The sequence below is a fragment of the Notolepis coatsorum genome (genome assembly GCF_963971535.1).
Source record: "Notolepis coatsorum genome assembly, chromosome: 4".
NCBI classification, from domain to species: Eukaryota; Metazoa; Chordata; class Actinopteri; order Aulopiformes; family Paralepididae; genus Notolepis; species Notolepis coatsorum.
In genome coordinates, this window is record NC_140168.1 from 3,535,967 (window position 1) to 3,561,213 (window position 25,247).

Here is a 25,247-nt window from a genome sequence, read left to right on the forward strand (position 1 = left end):
AGAACCCTGATTAGAACATGTTAGAACCCTGATTAGAAGAACCCTACTTAGAAGAACCCTACTATATTTCTCTCTCTCTCTCTCTCTCTCTCTCTCTCTCTCCCTCCCTCCCTCCCTCCCTCCCTCCCTCCCTCCCTCCCTCCCTCCCTCCCCTCCCTCCCTCTCTCCCTCCTCTCCCTCCCTCTCTCCCTCCCTCTCCCTCCCTCTCTCCTCCCCCTCTCCTCCCTCTCTCCCTCCCTCCCTCCCTCCCTCCCTCCCCCCTCTCCCTCTCTCTTACTGGGCATCCTTGGCCCTGTCCAGCAGTAGTCCGGCCTGGCGCCCCCTCCCCCTCCCTCCCTCCCTCCCTCTCCCTCTCCCTCTCCCTCTCCCTCTCCCTCCCTCCCTCTCCCCTCCCTCCCTCCCTCCCTCCCTCCCTCCCTCCTCCCTCCCCCCCCCCCTCTCCCTCTCTCTTACTGGGCATCCTTGGCCCTGTCCAGCAGTAGTCCGGCCTGGCGCCCCCTCCCCCTCTCTCCTCCCTCTCCCCCTCCCTCCCTCCCTCTCCCTCCCCCCCCCCCCCCCCCCCCCTCTCCCTCTCTCTTACTGGGCGTCCTTGGCCCGGTCCAGCAGTAGTCCGGCCTGGCGCCCCCTCCCTCCCTCTCCCTCCCTCTCCCTCCCTCTCCCTCCTCCCTCCCTCCCTCCCTCCCTCCCTCCCTCCCTCCCTCCTCCCCCCTCCCCCCCCCCCCCCCCCCCCCCCCTCCTCTCTCTTACTGGGCATCCTTGGCCCGGTCCAGCAGTAGTCCGGCCTGGTGAAGTTGCAGGGAGCTCTGGTTGAACACTCCCTCCACATCGGTGAGGTTGGAGAGGTTGTCTCTGATCTGGTTCACCACCTGGTCCAGCGTGGTCCGGTTAACAGGAAGGGAGATGGCCAACACCTGCAGGGCCACCTTCTCTATGCTCTCCGGGTCGGCGCCCTCCTCTGGACAGGGGTGAGATGACAGCTTTCAGATATACAGCTTTGAGCAGATTCCGCCTAACATGGCAGCATCAGAGATACACATACAGTACGCCTGTCTCAAGTCTAGTCCAGCATGTATCAACAAATGCGCATGTTGTTGTGAATTTACGTGTGTGCCATTATTACTCCAAATGTAATAATTGTGGAATATTACTATAATGAGCTGTATGTGTATGAACAAAGCATCTCACTGTAATGTACCTGTACTTTATTTGTGACAAATAAACTACTACTACTACTACTACTACTACTGTTACTACTACTACTACTACTACTACTACTACTACTACTACTACTACTACTGTTACTACTACTACTACTACTACTACTACTACTACTACTACTACTACTACTACTACTACTACTACTACTACTACTACTACTACTACTACTACTACTACTACTACTACTACTACTACTACTACTACTACTACTACTACTACTACTACTACTACTACTACTACTACTACTACTACTACTACTACTACTACTACTACTACTACTACTACTACTACTACTACTACTACTACTACTACTACTACTACTACTACTACTACTACTACTACTACTACTACTACTACTACTACTACTACTACTACTACTACTACTAGTACTACTACTACTACTACTACTACTGTTACTACTACTACTACTACTACTACTACTACTACTACTGTTACTACTACTACTACTACTACTACTACTACTACTACTACTACTACTACTACTACTACTACTACTACTACTATTATTTAGATTTTATTTAGCATTTTTAGATTATATACTGTATATTAGATTTGATTTTAGATTATTAGATTATCTGCCCGCAAAAACTCCAATCCATATCATTTACGGTTAGATTTTCCACCACGTCACAGTTTGGTCTGTCTTCTAACATCGTATGGAGTTAGTTTTCACTAACAAAGGAAACCAGATCAAAGACTATTCCTGGCTTTGGCATTTTAAAGTATAAAGCTAAGATTTGCAAAAAAAAAGTATGCAATCCTCAAGTTCAAGTAAAAAGAAATGGCCACTTTTCTGCCTGTCTGTTAAGAGGTTAAGCTAGGCTAATGGTCTGTATCCGCTTCCATTCACTTGTGCTAGGCTAGGCTAGCTTGCAGCCGGATAGCTAGCTTTCTACTGAACACACAGAGAGGGAATTGGTATCTATCTTCTTGTCTGACTCTGGAGAAGACGGTAAACGTGTTTCCCATAATGTTTAAAAATCTGATGCTATGATATTATCAAGTATCCTTCTGGAATCAGAGATTAGTTAAATGAATGAATGAATGAATGAATGAATGAATGAATGAATGAATGAATGAATGAATGAATGAATGAATGAATGCATGAATGAATGAATGAATGCATGAATGAATGAATGAATGAATGCATGAATGAATGAATGAATGAATGAATGAATGAATGAATGAATGAATGAATGACATGAATGAATAGCATGCCTGTCAGGAAGTCTTTGATCTTCTTAATGAAGTCTTTGAGTTTCTTGTTGGAGTTTTCAAACTGCTCTTTCTTCTTCTGGGCTTTGCTCAGCGTGTCCATGGCCTGGTTCTTCACATCCTGGGTGAGAGAGGCGATGTCCTGGAGCTGCAGGTACAAACGTCAAAAGGTTACTTACAGCAGTGGAGAGACCACACCACTGAACTGACCAGGTTACTTACAGCAGTGGAGAAACCACACCACTGAACTGACCAGGTCACTTACAGCAGTGGAGAGACCATACCACTGAACTGACCAGGTCACTTACAGCAGTGGAGAAACCACACCACTGAACTGACCAGGTCACTTACAGCAGTAGAGAAACCACACCGCTGAACTGACCAGGTCACTTACAGCAGTGGAGAGACCACACCACTGAACTGACCAGGTCACTTACAGCAGTGGAGAAACCACACCACTGAACTGACCAGGTCACTTACAGCAGTGGAGAAACCACACCACTGAACTGACCAGGTTACTTACAGCAGTGGAGAAAACACACCACTGAACTGACCAGGTTACTTATAGCAGTGGAGAAACCACACCACTGAACTGACCTGGTTACTTACAGCAGTGGAGAGACCACACCACTGAACTGACCTGGTCACTTACAGCAGTGGAGAGACCACACCACTGAACTGACCAGGTCACTTACAGCAGTGGAGAGACCACACCACTGAACTGACCAGGTCACTTACAGCAGTGGAGAAACCACACCACTGAACTGACCAGGTCACTTACAGCAGTGGAGAAACCACACCACTGAACTGACCAGGTCACTTACAGCAGTGGAGAAACCACACCACTGAACTGACCAGGTCACTTACAGCAGTGGAGAGACCACACCACTGAACTGACCAGGTCACTTACAGCAGTGGAGAAACCACACCACTGAACTGACCAGGTCACTTATAGCAGTGGAGAGACCACACCACTGAACTGACCAGGTCACTTACAGCAGTGGAGAAACCACACCACTGAACTGACCAGGTTACTTACAGCAGTGGAGAAACCACACCACTGAACTGACCAGGTTACTTATAGCCGTGGAGAGACCACACCACTGAACTGACCAGGTCACTTACAGCAGTGGAGAGACCACACCACTGAACTGACCAGGTCACTTACAGCAGTGGAGAAACCACACCACTGAACTGACCTGGTTACTTACAGCAGTGGAGAGACCACACCACTGAACTGACCAGGTCACTTATAGCCGTGGAGAGACCACACCACTGAACTGACCAGGTTACTTACAGCAGTGGAGAAACCACACCACTGAACTGACCAGGTCACTTACAGCAGTGGAGAGACCACACCACTGAACTGACCAGGTCACTTACAGCAGTGGAGAGACCACACCACTGAACTGACCAGGTCACTTACAGCAGTGGAGAAACCACACCACTGAACTGACCAGGTTACTTACAGCAGTGGAGAGACCACACCACTGAACTGACCAGGTCACTTATAGCAGTGGAGAGACCACACCACTGAACTGACCAGGTTACTTACAGCAGTGGAGAGACCACACCACTGAACTGACCAGGTCACTTACAGCAGTGGAGAAACCACACCACTGAACTGACCAGGTTACTTACAGCAGTGGAGAGACCACACCACTGAACTGACCAGGTCACTTACAGCAGTGGAGAAACCACACCACTGAACTGACCAGGTCACTTACAGCAGTGGAGAAACCACACCACTGAACTGACCAGGTCACTTACAGCAGTGGAGAAACCACACCACTGAACTGACCAGGTCACTTATAGCAGTGGAGAAACCACACCACTGAACTGATCAGGTTACTTACAGCAGTGGAGAGACCACACCACTGAACTGACCAGGTTACTTACAGCAGTGGAGAGACCACACCACTGAACTGACCAGGTTACTTACAGCAGTAGAGAGACCACACCACTGAACTGACCAGGTCACTTACAGCAGTGGAGAAACCACACCACTGAACTGACCAGGTCACTTACAGCAGTGGAGAAACCACACCACTGAACTGACCAGGTCACTTACAGCAGTAGAGAAACCACACCACTGAACTGACCAGGTCACTTACAGCAGTGGAGAAACCACACCACTGAACTGACCAGGTCACTTACAGCAGTGGAGAAACCACACCACTGAACTGACCAGGTCACTTACAGCAGTGGAGAAACCACACCACTGAACTGACCAGGTCACTTACAGCAGTAGAGAAACCACACCACTGAACTGACCAGGTCACTTACAGCAGTGGAGAAACCACACCACTGAACTGACCAGGTCACTTACAGCAGTGGAGAAACCACACCACTGAACTGACCAGGTCACTTACAGCAGTGGAGAAACCACACCACTGAACTGACCAGGTCACTTACAGCAGTGGAGAAACCACACCACTGAACTGACCAGGTCACTTACAGCAGTGGAGAGACCACACCACTGAACTGACCAGGTCATTTACAGCAGTGGAGAGACCACACCACTGAACTGACCAGGTCACTTACAGCAGTGGAGAGACCACACCACTGAACTGACCAGGTTACTTACAGCAGTGGAGAAACCACACCACTGAACTGACCAGGTCACTTACAGCAGTGGAGAAACCACACCACTGAACTGACCAGGTTACTTATAGCAGTGGAGAAACCACACCACTGAACTGACCAGGTCACTTACAGCAGTGGAGAAACCACACCACTGAACTGACCAGGTCACTTACAGCTCATTTACGGTTTGATTTTCCATCACACCACAGTTTGGTCTGTCTTCTAACATCTTATGGAGTTCGTTTTCACTAACAAAGGAAACCAGATCAAAGATGATTCCTGGCTTTGGCATATTATTAACCCTTTACCGGCCAAGTAACAATTATTTTGGCCACTTCCCCATACAATATATTTAGCCAGGTGGGAGAGGGGGGGATCTTTAATCTATGAACAAAAACTTCTTCCGGCCAATCAGCACAGGTCAGGCTATGACACAGATATTGTCACCATCCCATCTGACCAATCAGGATAGACCCTGGGGATCTGCAACGTCCTTCTTTTCACCACAGCAAAAAATATGCGAATTTTTGCACCTGCTTCTACTAGTTGAACAATCATTGTAAAGGATGGGATAGGTGTTTTTTGCATAGGATTAGTGAAATCAGGATTTGTTGTTAGCTAAAAAGTGGTGAAGCCATAAACGGTCATATGCCCCTTCAGGTGAAGTGACATAGTGTCCATTTTTAGACATATGCCCGATGCATCTAGTCAGTCACACCTAGTGTATTACTTCTACCATGTAGTGCCATGTAGTACCCTGTAGTGCCATGTAGTACCCTGTAGTACCATGTAGTGCCATGTAGTACCCTGTAGTGTATTGCTATGTACCCTGTAGTACCATGTATTGCCATGTAGTACCCTGTATTGCCATGTAGTACCATGTAGTACCATGTAGTGCCATGTAGTACCATGTAGTACCATGTAGTACCATGTAGTACCCTGTAGTACCATGTAGTAACATGTAGTACCCTGTATTGCTATGTAGTACCCTGTATTGCTATGTACCCTGTAGTACCATGTATTGCCATGTAGTACCCTGTATTGCCATGTAGTACCCTGTAGTGCCATGTAGTACCATGTAGTGCCATGTAGTACCCTGTATTGCCATGTAGTACCATGTAGTACCCTGTAGTACCCTGTAGTACCATGTAGTAACATGTAGTATCATGTAGTACCATGTAGTGCCATGTAGTACCCTGTATTACCCTGTAGTACCCTGTAGTACCCTGTAGTACCATGTAGTAACATGTAGTATCATGTAGTACCATGTAGTACCATGTATTACCCTGTAGTACCCTGTAGTAACATGTAGTATCATGTAGTACCATGTAGTACCATGTATTACCATGTAGTACCATGTAGTACCCTGTAGTACCATGTAGTACCCTGTAGTACCATGTAGTACCATGTAGTACCATGTAGTACCCTGTAGTACCATGTAGTACCATGTATTACCCTGTAGTACCCTGTATTACCCTGTAGTACCATGTAGTACCATGTAGTACCATGTAGTACCATGTAGTACCCTGTAGTAACATGTAGTACCCTGTAGTACCCTGTAGTACCATGTAGTACCCTGTAGTACCATGTAGTACCATGTAGTACCATGTAGTACCATGTAGTACCATGTAGTACCCTGTAGTAACATGTAGTACCATGTAGTACCATGTAGTACCATGTAGTACCCTGTAGTACCCTGTAGTACTATGTAGTACCATGTAGTACCATGTAGTACCCTGTAGTACCCTGTAGTTATATAGTTTTGTCCGCTATTCTTCTTTGGGCCTTTATCGGCTACTGTTGCCATGGCAACGGAAATTCAAGAACACTCCCAATACATTTTTATTATTTATTTTATGTTATGAATCAGCCTGCCACGTTTCATAGATATGCCCCCTAAGGAAAGATATGCCCCATAGCCCCCACATTTTTAGGGTACCGGTCGAGGGCCTGTTCACGGACACTTCGGTTAACATTAATTTACAGGGGAAACTCTTCTTTTTCTTTTTTTTCCAAACTTGTAGATAACTTTTGAAATAGCACCAAAATCCCGGAGTCAGCATTGCCCTGCGGCTTGGTCCGGTCGTCATACTAACTCGTTTGGCTGAGTTAGGGGGAGGGCAAGTCGTGGGCGGTAATCTGGCGTTGTGGACAGCGCCGCCTACAGGTCAGGTCTGGGCGCCTGCTCAGCGAAAGGCAGGAAATGGTGAAGGCAGCGTGACCTCCCACGCGTTACGCTTCACCAATGAGAGTCCTCGCTGCCATGTGAAAAAAGAGCCACTGGCTGTCTCCACACGTGTCGGAGTAAGCATGTGGTGGACTTCAGGGTTCCCTTGTACCGACCAGTAGGAGGAACATGCGCACAACAACCAGGTAGGGGAGGGGGGGAATTGGCATAACGACTAAATTGGGATGGGGAGAAAAAAATTGGAAATCAGGCGGAGAAAAAGAGGATAAAAAAAAAGAAATAGCACCAAAATAACATTCTAGAGTTAAAATTGTGAATTTCCAGGTATTTCAAGAAGTGACCGGTAAAGGGTTAATTAAGGCACCTGTGGTTTGCCCACCGAGGCTGTTTTTTGAGACGATGTAACTGAATCCTAAGTGTGACTCTCCGTACCTTCTTGGCCATCCCCTGCAGCTCCTCGCCGACGGCGCTCAGGTTGTCGGTGACGCCTCTGACGCGTTTCAGCGCCGTCGCCGAAGCGCTCACCGTCCCGTTACACCCGTCCCCGCCGGCGCCGCCGCACACGCGCTGGCCCTTGTCGTCACGGCAACCCGCACCACCGCACGGGCTGTCCGGGCAGCTGCCATTCACACCGGCGTTACCGTGACCACCACCACCACACACCTGGAAGGAATGAGGAATATAAAGGTCACTTTAAAGGAATGAGGAATATAAAGGTCACTTTAAAGGAATGAGGAATATAAAGGTCACTTTAAAGGAATGAGGGATATAAAGGTCACTTTAAAGGAATGAGGGATATAAAGGTCACTTTAAAGGAATGAGGGATATAAAGGTCACTTTAAAGGAATGAGGAATATAAAGGTCACTTTAAAGGAATGAGGAATATAAAGGTCACTTTAAAGGAATGAGGAATATAAAGGTCACTTTAAAGGAATGAGGAATATAAAGGTCACTTTAAAGGAATGAGGAATATAAAAGTCACTTTAAGGAAAGAACTGATGTGGTTCTTGTATAGTACAGTTTAGATATAGTAAGTAAAACACAATGACAGAGTTAAAATTGTATATTGTATAGTAGTGTACATTAGGACCCAGTGCCTTCTCAGGAATTTAGCATGTCTATTCTTATCATGCACATCTTGGCCCATGGGGACATTAACGTGTGTTGTCGGGCCTTACAAATAAATTTGATTTGATTTGATTTATGTCTTCTTATTACCTATTTTTTATGTCTATTTTATTATTAGTATTATGGCACAGTCGAAGCGGGCGTGACCACCCGCATTTCACTGTATGCCCTGGTATGTATGTATGTGACAAAAGAACCTCTTGAATCTTGAATCTTGAAGGCACAATGGTGTAGGTGTTGTCGTTTGCGTGCTGGGGGTGGGGGTGGGGGCATGCCTATTTGTTAATATTATGACTGTGGGCAGCCCTCTCCCCCTTCTTTTTTATATTGATTATATAATATTCTGGCAGGATTCAACCATATAGACCAGCATGAGTGGCAGTAGAGGTGCGGGTCTAATAAGTCTAATAAGTTACGCTGCTGGCCAGGATGACTTACTACCATAGTGTCTTTACACCTGTATCACGGTACATATTAATACTACAACTCTGTACACACATCTGATTAGCACTCATTTGTATATTTTATACCCAGTTTAATCACCTGTACATTGTATATTACTGTTGCACTTTACTGTTACATTTGCACTCGGGTTGGATGCCAAAACCTACACTGTAGCACTCAACACTTTGATGAACATTGTTACTCAGCTGATAGAGTTGTGCCCTTCCTGATGACCTGTCGTACAGAACATGTTGTAAGTCGCATTGGCTAAAAGCGTCAGCTAAATTACTAAATGTAAATGTGCTTGTGCTGTATGATGACAATACATTAAATCGAATCATATAAGATGATCCTTTATTAATCCCCTTGGGGAAATTCAGGTGTCAAAGCAGCATAGGGGGGGGGGGGGGGGGGATACAGAGTATACAGAGCATATCTAATCATATCTAATCTAATCTAATCAAATCATATCTCATCTCACACGCTCCTACCGTGTGACTGAGGTGATGAACCTTCTCCTCACATGCTCCTACCGTGTGACTGAGGTGATGGACCTTCTCCTCACACGCTCCTCCTACCTTGTGACTAGAGGTGATGGACCTTCTCCTCACACGCTCCTACCTTGTGACTAGAGGTGATGGACCTTCTCCTCACACGCTCCTACCTTGTGACTGAGGTGATGAACCTTCTCCTCACACGCTCCTACCGTGTGACTGAGGTGATGAACCTTCTCCTCACACGCTCCTACCTTGTGACTTGAGGTGATGAACCTTCTCCTCACACGCTCCTACCTTGTGACTGAGGTGATGGACCTTCTCCTCACACGCTCCTACCTTGTGACTGAGGTGATGGACCTTCTCCTCACACGCTCCTACCTTGTGACTGAGGTGATGGACCTTCTCCTCACATGCTCCTACCTTGTGACTGAGGTGATGGACCTTCTCCTCACACGCTCCTACCTTGTGACTGAGGTGATGGACCTTCTCCTCACACGCTCCTACCTTGTGACTGAGGTGATGGACCTTCTCCTCACACGCTCCTACCTTGTGACTGAGGTGATGGTCCTTCTCCTCACACGCTCCTCCTACCTTGTGACTGAGGTGATGGACCTTCTCCTCACACGCTCCTACCTTGTGACTGAGGTGATGGACCTTCTCCTCACACACTCCTACCGTGTGACTGAGGTGATGGACCTTCTCCTCACACGCTCCTACCGTGTGACTGAGGTGATGGACCTTCTCCTCACACGCTCCTACCTTGTGACTTGAGGTGATGGACCTTCTCCTCACACGCTCCTACCGTGTGACTGAGGTGATGGACCTTCTCCTCACACGCTCCTACCTTGTGACTTGAGGTGATGGACCTTCTCCTCACACGCTCCTACCTTGTGACTTGAGGTGATGGACCTTCTCCTCACACGCTCCTACCGTGTGACTGAGGTGATGGACCTTCTCCTCACACGCTCCTCCTACCTTGTGACTGAGGTGATGGACCTTCTCCTCACACACTCCTACCGTGTGACTGAGGTGATGGACCTTCTCCTCACACGCTCCTACCTTGTGACTGAGGTGATGGACCTTCTTCTCCACCTCCTGGCTCTTGTGCTGCAGGTCGTCCAGGGATTTCTTCTGCGCCGCGACGGTCCGGAGGAAGCGGTCCTTCTTGGCCCTCAGCAGCTCCTCGGTGTTCCGGCGCGTCTCCTTGGACCGCTCCACCGGGCTGGAGGGGCCCGACACCGAGGCCCTGCAGCGCCCCTCGGCCTCCGTGGACTCCCGGTGGTACTTCTTCACGTTCTCAAGCTGATCTGCACGGAGGACGCCGGGAGGAATCACTTATATTCTGTACACACACCTGTGTGTCACGATCCTAGGCCCGGTCCTGGCTGGACTGGGCAGGATGGTAACATTGGGCAGTGCCCTCCACCTAACGGTGGGCAATGCCCTCCACCCAACATTGGCTCTCTGCCTAACATTGGGCTCCTACCCTCTGGTGGCCATCCGCAGACGGTGCGCTCCAGTACACTGGACATCCTGACTACTGTGTTAACAATAATTAATAGTATGATTAATGTGGTGTCATGGTGTGTACTGTTGTTGACTTTCCCTTCCCTTGTGTGATGTGGTGTACTGTTGGGTTGTCATGAGTTGCTTTTGTGTTTGTCATTGACTGGTGTCTAGGTTGTTGTGTTTCTGTGTTGGCCAGGTGTTTCTGTTTGTTAATTAGTCGGGGTATTTAGGTGTCTGTCTGTCCTCCCTTCCTTGTGGCGACATTCCTCCTGTCTCCTTTCCCCGTTTTCCTGTCCACGCCGTATTGTGCTGTCATCCCATAGTGAGTGTTAGTGTTGTTGTTTTGTTGAGTAGGTTGTTTAGTAGTTTCTGTTTGTTCTTTGTATTGCACTGGATTCTACAGTAAACTCCCTCTCCAAGCTTCAATCCTCGTCTCTGCCTCCTCCATACCTTTCCCTTTCTGCAAAACTGTATTCTACCTACCTCCATCGTAACACCTGTGGAGCCGCCGTTCTCGTATCGCCATCTCTGCGTTGTGTTAAAGTTTGACCCCTGTTAACTCATTCAGTGCCAGAGGGGGCGCTGTTTACTGTGTAGTTGAAAGGCCAACGCTTTTAACACTTTGAATGCCCATAACGAGATATTTCGGGTTATCACCCAGCGGGTTGAATGCCCATAGCGAGAATATTCGTTTTTTTTTATTAGCGATCTGAATCCATATTTCATCACCCGAGTCTACCGTTGGTAAATCAGCCACCCCAGGCGCTCAGATGTGAAAAAAGCGCCCCCTATCGTCTCCCAGATGGTAATTCACCCTTTTGGATTGGACTCAATGAAAATGCATTAGAAAAAAAAACACAGAATCCACATTTTACTTCTCACGCATGTAACCGGGAGCCGATCGGCTTCATGCTGGACCCTCAGCACAGCGTGGTTACTGTGTTTTACAGTATACGCGTGGGATCAATAAAAGGATCGATTTTTGCAATGGCGATCAGGAATTGGAATAATCCATTTGGATACCATCTGATCTCAGGTAAGGAATCTATTTTACCAGTCTTAGGATAATCAGACCCGTTTTCACGGAGATATAAGCTTTCCCCCTATAATGTGATATGGCTGTTTGACTGTAAGAGCGATCAGGAACTGAGAGAATCGATTTTCAGCGCGCGGCACCAGCGTGCACACGTACACATAATACTATCGATAATCTAGCGTTTATTTGAAAACGATTCATAAATAGGCCGAAAAATGACAACGTTCTAGAATATTACAGTACAGGGCGATTATCATGGAATCCTTTTTTTCCCCCGTGAAAACGAGGGCTTTTCAAAATGCTATAAAACGGAAATGAACCGATAAAAAAACTATCCGCTTCGACAATGTTGACGGGAAATGGGTCATTGATAATGCGACGGGCAGATTAGACTCATAGCCATAATTTAAAACATAGATTAGGCGATATTAATGCTAACATTGCAGTGGATGGTGGGCATTCAAGCACTAAATGTGCGCCCCCTGCTGGGCACTGAAAGTGTTAAAGTATAGGAATATGTGGCGGTGTTTGCAGGGCTAAAACTATATTATATATTATAGCTATGGATATAATAATATTGCCCAAAAGAAAAATATTATTCTGTGGACTCCCGGTGGTACTTCTTCACGTTCTCAAACTGATCTGCACGGAGGACGCGAGGGTGAGAGGAATCACTTATATTCTTACTGTGTATATATATATATATATATATATATATATAATATATATATATCCACATCCGTCTCTACATACCTGCATATAATGCATTTTATATCTATCTGTACATATCCTACTCTTACTAGTTTATACTAAAACGAATCTGGGGGGGGGGGGGGGTTTGGACATTTACCGGGGCCAGTTTCGAATTGCAGTCTCCCGTAGGTGTTCTTTGAGAGTGGTTTTGAAAGTGGGTAGTGATTCACATTCCTTTACAGCTGTGGGTAGGGCGTTCCACATTGATGTGGCGTAATTGCGAAACGTGTTTAGTCCCTTGTTTGAGCCGAATCTGGGTTTAACATGATTCCCTCTGGTGTTGTGGTCGTGGTATTCACTGACCTTTGGGAAGTATTTCGACATGTACATGGGTACCTTGGTCGTGTAGCGTATCTTGTAGACCAGGGCCCTCATTTATCAACAATTCTTAGAAAGTGTTCTACTTTCGTTCTTAAGCACAGAATTTAGAATGTGTGTACGTACAAAAAAATCTGGATGTATCACACGTGCGTACACAGGTAGTACGCACACCTGCAAGTACTCTGTGTTGATGAATATCACTTGATCTACGCTCCACGCTCGTGCACGGTTTTACGTATATTTGCATACCAGAACCGCCCCGATTAACCAAATATGGTAATGAACACCCCCATGAAATGTGGACTAAGCCAGCGAACGCCTGGGAGAAATACGCGACAGGCTGACAGACATCTATCAACTTCCTAAAGACCATTGCTGCCTCAGGGCAGCGCAGACACTAATAAAGACCGTGAACCACTGTTTGCCATTGGTGTCATTAATAACCGTGCTGGAACATGACTGCTTCTTCTTCGTTTCGTTCGATTAATACCCAGGGATTAAAGTTCTCCGTCAATTTCATTCCAAATCGCGACGGATTTTCCGTACATTTTCTACCTGCATATGACTTGTAGAGGCATACAATCTATTTTGATGTCGGTATTAGGTCGCCTATATAAACAATAATACGAGAGCTATTCACATAACTGCATTTGTGATGGAGCTTTGACAGCTACATGGGTGGTAGAGACAGTAACCGTCTATTGCTCGATCCATCTCCAATATCACGATGGACCGTGCCATGTAGCCTATGTATAGCCTGCCTATGTGATCAATAAAAACGCGAACTTGAATCCCATCATCATATTTACATAGTCTGTCCACTATGTTTGTTACTTTGTTATTTCCCCCCCCTATGTAAAGCGACATTGGGTCTCTTGAAAGGCGCTATATAGAACGAAGCTATTATTGTTATTATTATTATCACGTCTGTGCGGGAGCTCACAAATAGACTGTCTTTTAGTCTCAGTGAAGTTTTAACGGAGGTCATCTATTCTAACCAACAAATTGAAGTAGAAAGCATTTCGTTGTGACCAATCTTATTTGGAAACATGACACAGAAAATAATAGTATTTCGCTTTTTATTTTAAACAATATTTAATCGTGTTTGGAGGTGGGTGTTCTGCGTCTGCCCCCCCCCCCCCCCCCCCCGTGCCAAACAAGCAGGCCAACCTCTTGTTCGAGCGTGAGCTCGTTATAATTACACTACTGTCGCTATTTTACAATTAACTATAATTAATTACGGTTCATACAGAACACGCGCCAGTGTTGGAAGTAATGCACGGAAGCTTATTTTCCGCGTATGCAGTCTCCATATTCTACCACCGGGCGCCAGGTACGCACGGTCGGAGCTGTGCGTGTATATATACGCACAAAGTCAAGCACACGTTCAAATTGATAAGTCACACACTTTGCTTAGAAATGATCGTACGCGATTGCGTTCGTCACCAACCCCGGAGCGGCTGGATTCGCCTGTTCGAATTCAGCTCACAGCTCCGGGGTTGTCACCAGCTTGGCTGGCCGTTCACACTAATACAATTGGCAGTATTAGAGGGTGGGAGAAGCTGGCGGGGTGGGTCCGGGTCGTTGTAAACAGCGACTCCTACAGTTCGGTCGGGGCGCCTGCTAAGCGTGGATAGGACCTGAGTGGGATAGTGTGATCCTCCCACACGCTACGCCCTCTCAGTGAGAATCCGCGCTGCCAGGTGAAAAGAAGCGGTTGATTGGCTGGACGTGTGTCGGAGGAAGCACGTGATAGCCTCCACTCTCCCAGACCGACTGTGGGGGGTAAGTGTGCAGCGACCAGGAAGGGGATTGGGAATTGGCATAACGACTAACATTGGGATGGGAGAAAATCGAGGAAAATGGAGAGGGAAAAAGTTCAATAAAAAAATTAAATAAAAAATTATCGTACGCACGGGTTACGCACATAATCTGTGCGTACGCAACGTTGATAAATGAGGGCCCAGGCCCATTGCAAGTTGCTGTACTCTGTCGTCTACTCTAAGCCATCCTAGGTAGTCAAAAGTGGGCAGGGGTGAGGTGGGTTCTAGGAGTAAGGTCAAGTAGTAGTCTGACCTGTTTGTTTTGTGATGTTTGTAGTCTTTAGTCTCTAGTTTTTTCTGCCGAAGACTTTGCGATCTTCTTTGAGGAAAAAGTGGAGAACATCCGCAGCTCCTTCTCCCAACCCCCACCCATTCCAAACGCTGAATCGAGAACCTCATCCTTCACTCTGTCATCTTTCTCTCCCATTACAGAAGCCGAGACCCTGACACTGGTGACGTCGAACCGTCCGACTACATGCCAGCTGGACCAGCTACCCTCCCCACTCCTCCAGACCATAGCACCGGACATCCTCCCATTCCTAACTGCAACCATCAACTCCTCACTCAACTCGGGGGTGGTCCCCACCTCCCTAAAACAAGCCAGAGTCACGCCCCTCATAAAAAAACCAACCCTGAACCCCACCGTCATAGCCAACTATCGCCCTGTCTCTCTTCTCTCCTTCCTTTCTAAAACACTTGAACGTGCTGTATCCAACCAACTTACTGCTTATCTCTTACAGAATGACCTCCTAGACCCCAATCAGTCTGGCTTCCGGACTGGCCACTCCACAGAAACGGCCCTCATTGCGGTCACAGAGGCACTTCACTTAGCAAAAGCGAAAGGCCTCTCCTCTGTCCTGATTCTCCTAGATCTATCTGCAGCCTTCGACACAGTCAACCATCAGATCCTCCTCGCGGCCCTCGCAGGAATGGGAGTGGCTGGATCTGCGCTGACATGGCTGACATCATACCTCAATGACCGCTCCTACCAAGTGTCATGGAGAGGGACTCTGTCGGCCACCCGCCCCCTCCGGACGGGTGTCCCCCAGGGCTCGGTCCTAGGACCCCTTCTCTTCTCCCTCTACACTAAATCACTGGGTAACATTATCACATCTCATGGCTTCTCATATCATTGTTATGCCGATGATACTCAACTCTTCCTCTCCTTCCCTCCCTCAGATATCCACGTCTCTGAGCGGATCTCGGCCTGTCTGTCCGACATCTCCGCCTGGATGACGATCAACCACCTCAAACTGAACCTAAGCAAAACAGAATTGCTCCACCTGCCGGCCAAATCCTCCCCCCTGACCGACCTCTCCATCACAGTCGAGAATGCAGCTGTGACCGCGTCGCCGACCGCCAAGAACCTTGGTGTTGTCCTTGACGACCAGTTGAACTTCTCTGCTCACATCGCAGCGACAACCAGAACCTGCAGATTCCTCCTGAGCAACGTCAGAAGGATACGCCCCTTCCTGACAAAAGAAGCCACCCAACTCCTCGTCCAATCAACAGTCATCTCCCGCCTCGACTACTGCAACGCACTGCTAGCTGGCCTCCCGGCCACTGCCACCAAGCCTCTTCAACTCATTCAAAATGCAGCGGCCCGCCTGATCTCAAACCTACCGAAGTCAGCCCATGTCACCCCACTTCTTAGGGACCTGCACTGGCTCCCCATTGCTGCACGTATCCGCTTCAAGGCCCTCGACCTAGCATACCGTGCGGCAAAGGGAACCGCTCCCGCCTACCTCCGGTCAATGGTCTCTAACTACACACCCTCAAGACCCCTACGCTCTGCGTCTTCTGGCCGCCTCAGATCTACTCCTATCCAAGCTCCCGGAGGGTCATCAAAGAGAAGCCGCCTATTCTCAGTCCTTGCCCCACAATGGTGGAATGAACTACCCATCCCAGTTAGGACAGCCGAATCCCGTCCAATCTTTCGCCGTCGACTAAAGACTCACTTCTTCAACCATTATCTGAAATGATAAAAAAAAAAAAAAAAAAAAAAAAAAAAAAAAAACTAACCCCGACTAACCTTAATGTCATGCACTTGTCCTAATAAACTAACCTACACTGTAACACGCAACACTTTGATGAACATTGTTACTCAGCTGATAGAGTTATACCCTTCTTGCTGTCTTGTCGCACAGAACTTGTAAGTCGCTTTGGATAAAAGCGTCAGCTAAATGACTAAATGTAAATGTAAATGTAAATGTAGTGCGCTGACGAATGTGATGACGAGACATTTGAATCTAATCTAAAGCGTGACGTGGGAGTGTTTACCTGCGAACCCTGAGTTGAGGTAGTTCTCCAGCTGCCGGTGTTTGTGAGCGACGGTGTTGTTGACGTCTTGCAGCTCCGCCTCCAGCGCGCCCAGCGCTCTCCTCAGGGCCTCGTCCTGCGCCGCCGTGCCGTTCAGCTCCCGGGACACGCCCATCAGACGCCCGTCGGTGACGGCGATCTCAGCTCTGATGCACACACACACAGAGAGAGAGAGGGCACAGGACCGGGCAGGGTGAGAGAGATGTTGTGTACGACTCCGATAGAGGGAGGTGTAGTCTGACCCGCAAGGTCCACATTGGGAAAATGGATTATCGGCTATTGTAACAATTCTGCCTCATGAATATTGCAAAGCTTTCCATTTTTGCACAAAATGAGTTCCCTTCTAATCACTAACATTATCGTTTAAGCATTTTTGGTTGAAATAAAATGTGGCGATTTTTCTTTACGATTAATTGCGAATATTTTCATGTTGAGCTATAGATTGTGGATGAATACGCACAGAAAGGTACACCGTGCAAATGTTCATGCTTTATTTGTTTTAAACGAGACGATTTAGAAATGGGCAATGGGGAAATTACATTGCGTTTTCAAGACGGTGGACCGGCCGGAAACAGCAATGACGTCACCACTACACCTCCCTATAGACCAGGAAGTAACCACTACACCTCCCTATAGACCAGGAAGTAACCACTACACCTCCCTATAGACCAGGAAGTAACCACTACACCTCCCTATATACCAGGAAGTGACCACTACACCTCCCTATAGACCAGGAAGTAACCACTACACCTCCCTATAGACCAGGAAGTAACCACTACACCTCCCTATAGACCAGGAAGTAACCACTACACCTCCCTATAGACCAGGAAGTAACCACTACACCTCCCTATAGACCAGGAAGTAACCACTACACCTCCCTATAGACCAGGAAGTGACCACTACACCTCCCTATAGACCAGGAAGTAACCACTACACCTCCCTATAGACCAGGAAGTAACCACTACACCTCCCTATAGACCAGGAAGTAACCACTACACCTCCCTATAGACCAGGAAGTAACCACTACACCTCCCTATAGACCAGGAAGTAACCACTACACCTCCCTATAGACCAGGAAGTAACCACTACACCTCCCTATAGACCAGGAAGTGACCACTACACCTCCCTATAGACCAGGAAGCACTACACCTCCCTATAGACCAGGAAGTAACCACTACACCTCCCTATAGACCAGGAAGTAACCACTACACCTCCCTATAGACCAGGAAGTGACCACTACACCTCCCTATAGACCAGGAAGTAACCACTACACCTCCCTATAGACCAGGAAGTAACCACTACACCTCCCTATAGACCAGGAAGTAACCACTACACCTCCCTATAGACCAGGAAGTAACCACTACACCTCCCTATAGACCAGGAAGTAACCACTACACCTCCCTATAGACCAGGAAGTGACCACTACACCTCCCTATAGACCAGGAAGTAACCACTACACCTCCCTATAGACCAGGAAGTAACCACTACACCTCCCTATAGACCAGGAAGTAACCACTACACCTCCCTATAGACCAGGAAGTAACCACTACACCTCCCTATAGACCAGGAAGTAACCACTACACCTCCCTATAGACCAGGAAGTAACCACTACACCTCCCTATAGACCAGGAAGTAACCACTACACCTCCCTATAGACCAGGAAGTAACCACTACACCTCCCTATAGACCAGGAAGTGACCACTACACCTCCCTATAGACCAGGAAGCACTACACCTCCCTATATACCAGGAAGTAACCACTACACCTCCCTATAGACCAGGAAGTAACCACTACACCTCCCTATAGACCAGGAAGTAACCACTACACCTCCCTATATACCAGGAAGTGACCACTACACCTCCCTATAGACCAGGAAGTAACCACTACACCTCCCTATAGACCAGGAAGTAACCACTACACCTCCCTATAGACCAGGAAGTAACCACTACACCTCCCTATAGACCAGGAAGTGACCACTACACCTCCCTATAGACCAGGAAGTAACCACTACACCTCCCTATAGACCAGGAAGTAACCACTACACCTCCCTATAGACCAGGAAATAACCACTACACCTCCCTATAGACCAGGAAGTAACCACTACACCTCCCTATAGACCAGGAAGTAACCACTACACCTCCCTATAGACCAGGAAGTGACCACTACACCTCCCTATAGACCAGGAAGTAACCACTACACCTCCCTATAGACCAGGAAGTAACCACTACACCTCCCTATAGACCAGGAAGTAACCACTACACCTCCCTATAGACCAGGAAGTAACCACTACACCTCCCCATAGACCAGGAAGTAACCACTACACCTCCCTATAGACCAGGAAGTGACCAATACACCTCCCTATAGACCAGGAAGTAACCACTACACCTCCCTATAGACCAGGAAGTGACCAATACACCTCCCTATAGACCAGGAAGTAACCACTACACCTCCCTATAGACCAGGAAGTAACCACTACACCTCCCTATAGACCAGGAAGTGACCAATACACCTCCCTATAGACCAAGAAGTAACCACTACACCTCCCTATAGACCAAGAAGTAACCACTACACCTCCCTATAGCCGCCTGATCTGGGGGGGGGGGGGGGGGGGGGGGGCTCCTGCTTGTAGTTCCAGTGGTTGGCGGCACACTAGTCACACACATTAAGTCCAGTAAAAAACCTCTCACCTGAGGTCATCGACGGCCTGCCCGATCAGCTGGTGAACCCGGTCGCTGTCCCCTCCGCCGACGAGGTCTTGAACCCGCGCCAGCTTCTTCTCCAGCCCCTGGATGCGCTCGTCGCCCGCCCCCCCGGGCGTGGTCTGGCCGCCGCTCTCCAGGACGCCCAGGATGGTGGCGTTGATGTGCTCCAGGTCCCGCTTGATCTGGCAGGCCGCGTCGTCCCACAGCAGGAAGCACGGGTGGCACTGGACGCACTTGGGGAAGGCGCCCGCGAAGCCGCGCGCGCACTCGTCACACCGGGGGCCCGCCGCGCCCTCGCGGCACTCGCACTGCCCGCTCTGCCGCTCGCACTGCGCCGTGGCGGAGCCCAGCCGGTGGCAGTTGCACTCTGAGGGGCGGGGAGGAAGGTGAACATGTGGTATATGTGTGATAGTGTATATAGTATATGGTGTTGAAAGGTATAGGTAGGGTAGGTATGATTATGATGTATGTAAATGAATATCTTTTTGATAATACGTTTTTTTTTTTTTTTTTAACCGGTCATCCTGGTAATGAAAAGGTTCCCGGTTCGACTCCGGCTCCTACCAGCAGTGTGTCAACGTGTCCTTGAGCAAGACTCTTAAGCCCCTAACTGCTTCCAATGAGCAGGTCGGCACCTTGCGTGGTCGCCTCCGCCGTCGGTGGGTGAGTGGGTGAGTGAGTGAGTGAGTGGGTGAGTGAGTGAGTGGGTGAGTGGGTGAGTGAGTGGGTGAGTGAGTGAGTGAGTGGGTGAGTGAGTGAGTGGGTGAGTGGGTGAGTGGGTGAGTGAGTGGGTGAGTGGGTGAGTGGGTGAGTGGGTGAGTGGGTGAGTGAGTGAGTGAGTGGGTGAGTGGGTGAGTGAGTGGGTGAGTGAGTGAGTGAGTGGGTGAGTGAGTGGGTGAGTGGGTGAGTGGGTGAGTGGGTGAGTGAGTGAGTGAGTGGGTGAGTGGGTGAGTGAGTGAGTGGGTGAGTGTGAGGCGTAAGCTGTGAATATACCTTTGCACTGAACCTGTGGATCTCCCCAGTGGAACTGCTCACACTCAGTGCACCTTTTGCCCCCGAAACCTGGACGACAGTGGCACTGGCCTGAGAACTACACACACACACACACACACACACACACACACACACACACACACACACACACACACACACACACACACACACACACACACACACACACACACACACACACACACACACACACACACACACACACACACACACACACACACACACACACACACACACACACACACACACACACACACACACACACACACACACACACACACACACACACACACACACACACACACACACACACACACACACACACACACACACACACACACACACACACACACACACACACACACACACACACACACACACACACACACACACACACACACACACACACACACACACACACACACACACACACACACACACACACACACACACACACACACACACACACACACACACACACACACACACACACACACACACACACACACACACACACACACACACACACACACACACACACACACACACACACACACACACACACACACACACACACACACACACACACACACACACACACACACACACACACACACACACACACACACACACACACACACACACACACACACACACACACACACACACACACACACACACACACACACACACACACACACACACACACACACACACACACACACACACACACACACACACACACACACACACACACACACACACACACACACACACACACACACACACACACACACACACACACACACACACACACACACACACACACACACACACACACACACACACACACACACACACACACACACACACACACACACACACACACACACACACACACACACACACACACACACACACACACACACACACACACACACACACACACACACACACACACACACACACACACACACACACACACACACACACACACACACACACACACACACACACACACACACACACACACACACACACACACACACACACACACACACACACACACACACACACACACACACACACACACACACACACACACACACACAGAGGACCACTTTGCTTATGAGGCATATAAAAGAACATGCAGTGGAAAATAGAATATATCGCTGTAGACTAGAAACACACTTCTTCAAACAATATCTAAAATAAAAAAAATCATACTGTCTTTATTATTATGTACCTACTATACTTATACTACTACCTATCCTGCTAATATGTCTATACTAGTGCTGTCAATAGATAATTAATGTACTTTAATTTAATTTAATTTACTAATTAATCTCTCAATTTTCTGTAATGAATCTAGATTAAAAATAGCATTGTTCTACTTAAAACCGAAGCTTGTAACAGATATTTACTTGAGTAAAATCATGGAATTAATGTAAAATCAACACAAAGAAAGTATATTTAGATTCAAAGACTCTTTCAATAGCTTTCTTTGAATACAGTTTCTCTCCTGTGAAATACAAATGTTCAACAAAACCATCAACATTGACTCGGCTAGACCTCTCTCTTATATCCGCGGCGCTAAGATTGAAGATTTTTCACTCCATAGATTAATCTAGATTAATTTATTTGAATGCTTTAAATAATTTAAATTAATCTCCAAAATTAAAGCATTAATTTTGACAGCCCATAGTCTATACTACTATGCTTCTATACTTGTGTAACGCTCAAGTTCAACACTTATTTGACACAAAACAATGCCACGCACCGACCCTTAGCTGCCTAAGTTGTACCCTTCCGGCTGACTTGTTGTAACACAATCTATAAGTCGCTTTTGGATAAAAGCGTCGGCTAAACGACTAAATGTAAATGGTTTTAGCAAAAGAGTTCCAGAATGTTTCTCAGCTGGTCCTACCAGGTTGCAGTGGGTGCCCGCCCAGGGGGTGGTGAGGGTGGCAGTCAGGGGGTGTAACGTATTTGACGAACGACGCCACTGACCCTTAGCTTAGCTGTACCCTCCCTGCTGACTTGTTGTAACACAATCTGTAAGTCGCTTTGGATAAAAGCGTCGGCTAAACGACTAAATGTAAACGTGAATGTAAATTATTTTAACAAGAGTTCCAGAATAATAATAATTAGGGATGTCCGATATTATCGGCCGATATCGGCATTAAAATGTGATATCGGAAAATATCGGTATCGGTTTTCAAAAAAAATTATTATTATATATTTTTTTTTACATTTCTATAACCTTTATTTACCCAGGCAAGCAAGAACAAATTCTGATTTTATTTATCAAAAGTATGCATAATGTTGTGTTAATTCCACAACAAGAGATATTTAATGTTAATTACCTGAAATTATTCCATTTTTTTGGGGGGGGGGGAACCCTGCATATATCGGTATTGGTTGATATCGGTATCGGAAATTAAGAGTTGGACAATATCGGTATATCGGTATCGGTAAAAAATCCAATATCGAGCATCCCTAATAATAATAAACTATTTTTATATCACTTTTCAGACAGAAATTGCAGTTCAAAGTGCTTCACAGCAGTAAAAAATAAATAAAAAATACAGGCATAAAATATAAAGTACAGACATCATCGGTTTGAAATACACATGTTTCCGGTCCTACCAGGTTGCAGTGGGTGCCCAGGGCGTGGTGGGGGTGGCAGCCGCAGGGCTCGCAGCCGCCCTCCTGCCCGTAGTTCCAGTGGTTGGGGGCACACTGGTCACAGTTGTGTCCCGTCACGCTCTCCCTGCAGGGGCACGCGCCCGTCTGCCGCTCACAGTGGCACTCGCCGTCGCTGCAGCGGGAGTGGAGGGTGCCAGCCGTCACGCAGGTGCAGCCTGGGGGAGAGAGAGCAGGCGTGCCATCCGTTACACAAGCATCCGTGGGTTTCGTGCGAATTATAGGCCGTAAAATTTGATCTGAATATAAAAACATGAAAATAAACAGCGTAAACAAAGGTGCAGATGAGGGTCTGTATGGTTATATTATACGTTACAATAAAATATAGGCAATAAAAAACTTGAATCTGAATATATACTTGTGAGTAAAAGTAAACGAGGTGTGCTTCAGTAACTCACAACGACGAACGACAACAATCGAGACGCTTTCATCCAAAACGTTGCTTTGAGTGCCAGCAGGGGGCGCACGATTTAGCGCTTGAGTGCCAGCGCTGTAGTCAATGGGAGGGTGAGCACATTTGCGAACGCATAAACTATATCTTAAATTATGGCTATGTGTCTAATACGCCCGTCGCTTATCAATGACTTGTTTGCAGTCAACATTGTCGAAACGGATTGTTTTTTAATCGGTACATTTCCGTTTTATACCATTTTGAAAAACATTCGTTTTTGGAAACTTCCAGAAAAAAAAGGTGATTCTGCAGGAATCACGCTTTAGTGGAATACACAAAACACGTTGTAATTTTTTGGCCTATTTATGAATCGTTTTCAAATAAACGCTAGATTATCGATAGTATATGTGTACTTATGCACGCTAGAGAAGCGGGCTGAAAAATCGATTCTCTTATTTCCTGATCAGCACACACACACACACACACATACACACATATGGGACACGCTGAGATATAGGTGAAAAAAACTCTGATTATCCCAAGACTGGTAAAATAGATTTCTTACCTCGGATCAGATGTTCTCCAAAAAGATTATTCCAATTCCTGATTGCCATTCCAAATATCGATCGTGTTTATTGATCCAACGCTGGGTACTGGAAACACATATTCCACGCTGTTCTGATGGTCGGCAATGAATGGGATCGTCTCCGGTTACATGCCTGACAAGTCAAATGTGGATTCCGGACTCTTTTTTTCCCCCATCCATTTCATTCAGTCCAATCCAATGGGTGCAGTACCATCCGGAGAGACGATAGGAGGCGGTATTTTCCCTGTTCAAGCTCAGATAGATCCCCAATGGTAACGTGAGGCTAGATTGATGAAAAATGAATGGAAATCGATAATAAAAAAAAAGAACGATTAAATAACAAGTTTTCTCGTTCTTGGCACTCAACGCATGGCATGGACTAACGAGATTTCTCGTGGCTGGCACTCAAAGTGTTAACGGGGAAAACGGATCTGAAAACCGGCCGGTTAAAAAGGCCTCCGACACCCCTGTATAATAATAATAATAATAAGTCACGCTGTTGTTTTATAATTTTTCTGTCAGGCAGTCTTTTTAGTTTAGTTATTTCTGTTTATTTTTGTTTTGTCTCCTCCTATGTCTGTTCTTGTTTACATAAAACTGAAAAAGACCCAGTGGGTCTTGGACTTCCTGACTGGCAGACCCCAGGTGGTGAGAGCAGGCAACTGCACCTCCTCATCCATCACCCTCAACATAGGGGCCCCCCAGGGCTGTGTTCTGAGTCCCCTCCTCTACTCCCTGTACACACACGACTGTGTGGCTCAGCGGAGTAGCAATACAATCATCAAATTTGCTG

General features: G+C 47.2%; 1 protein-coding gene across 1 annotated transcript in view; it reads right to left on the reverse strand.

Moving 5' to 3' along the window:
• lamb2l (laminin, beta 2-like) overlaps positions 1 to 25,247 on the reverse strand; it is a gene marked incomplete at its 5' end in the record, with an annotated part of 96,719 nt that overhangs the window by 22,247 nt on the left and 49,225 nt on the right. The window contains 8 exons of the mRNA XM_084313313.1: positions 748 to 955; positions 2,458 to 2,602; positions 7,661 to 7,891; positions 10,357 to 10,604; positions 17,020 to 17,204; positions 19,746 to 20,127; positions 20,754 to 20,850; positions 23,421 to 23,635. Coding sequence (XP_084169439.1) covers positions 748 to 955; positions 2,458 to 2,602; positions 7,661 to 7,891; positions 10,357 to 10,604; positions 17,020 to 17,204; positions 19,746 to 20,127; positions 20,754 to 20,850; positions 23,421 to 23,635 — 1,711 coding nt within the window. The remainder of the gene's footprint in view (positions 1 to 747; positions 956 to 2,457; positions 2,603 to 7,660; positions 7,892 to 10,356; positions 10,605 to 17,019; positions 17,205 to 19,745; positions 20,128 to 20,753; positions 20,851 to 23,420; positions 23,636 to 25,247) is intronic.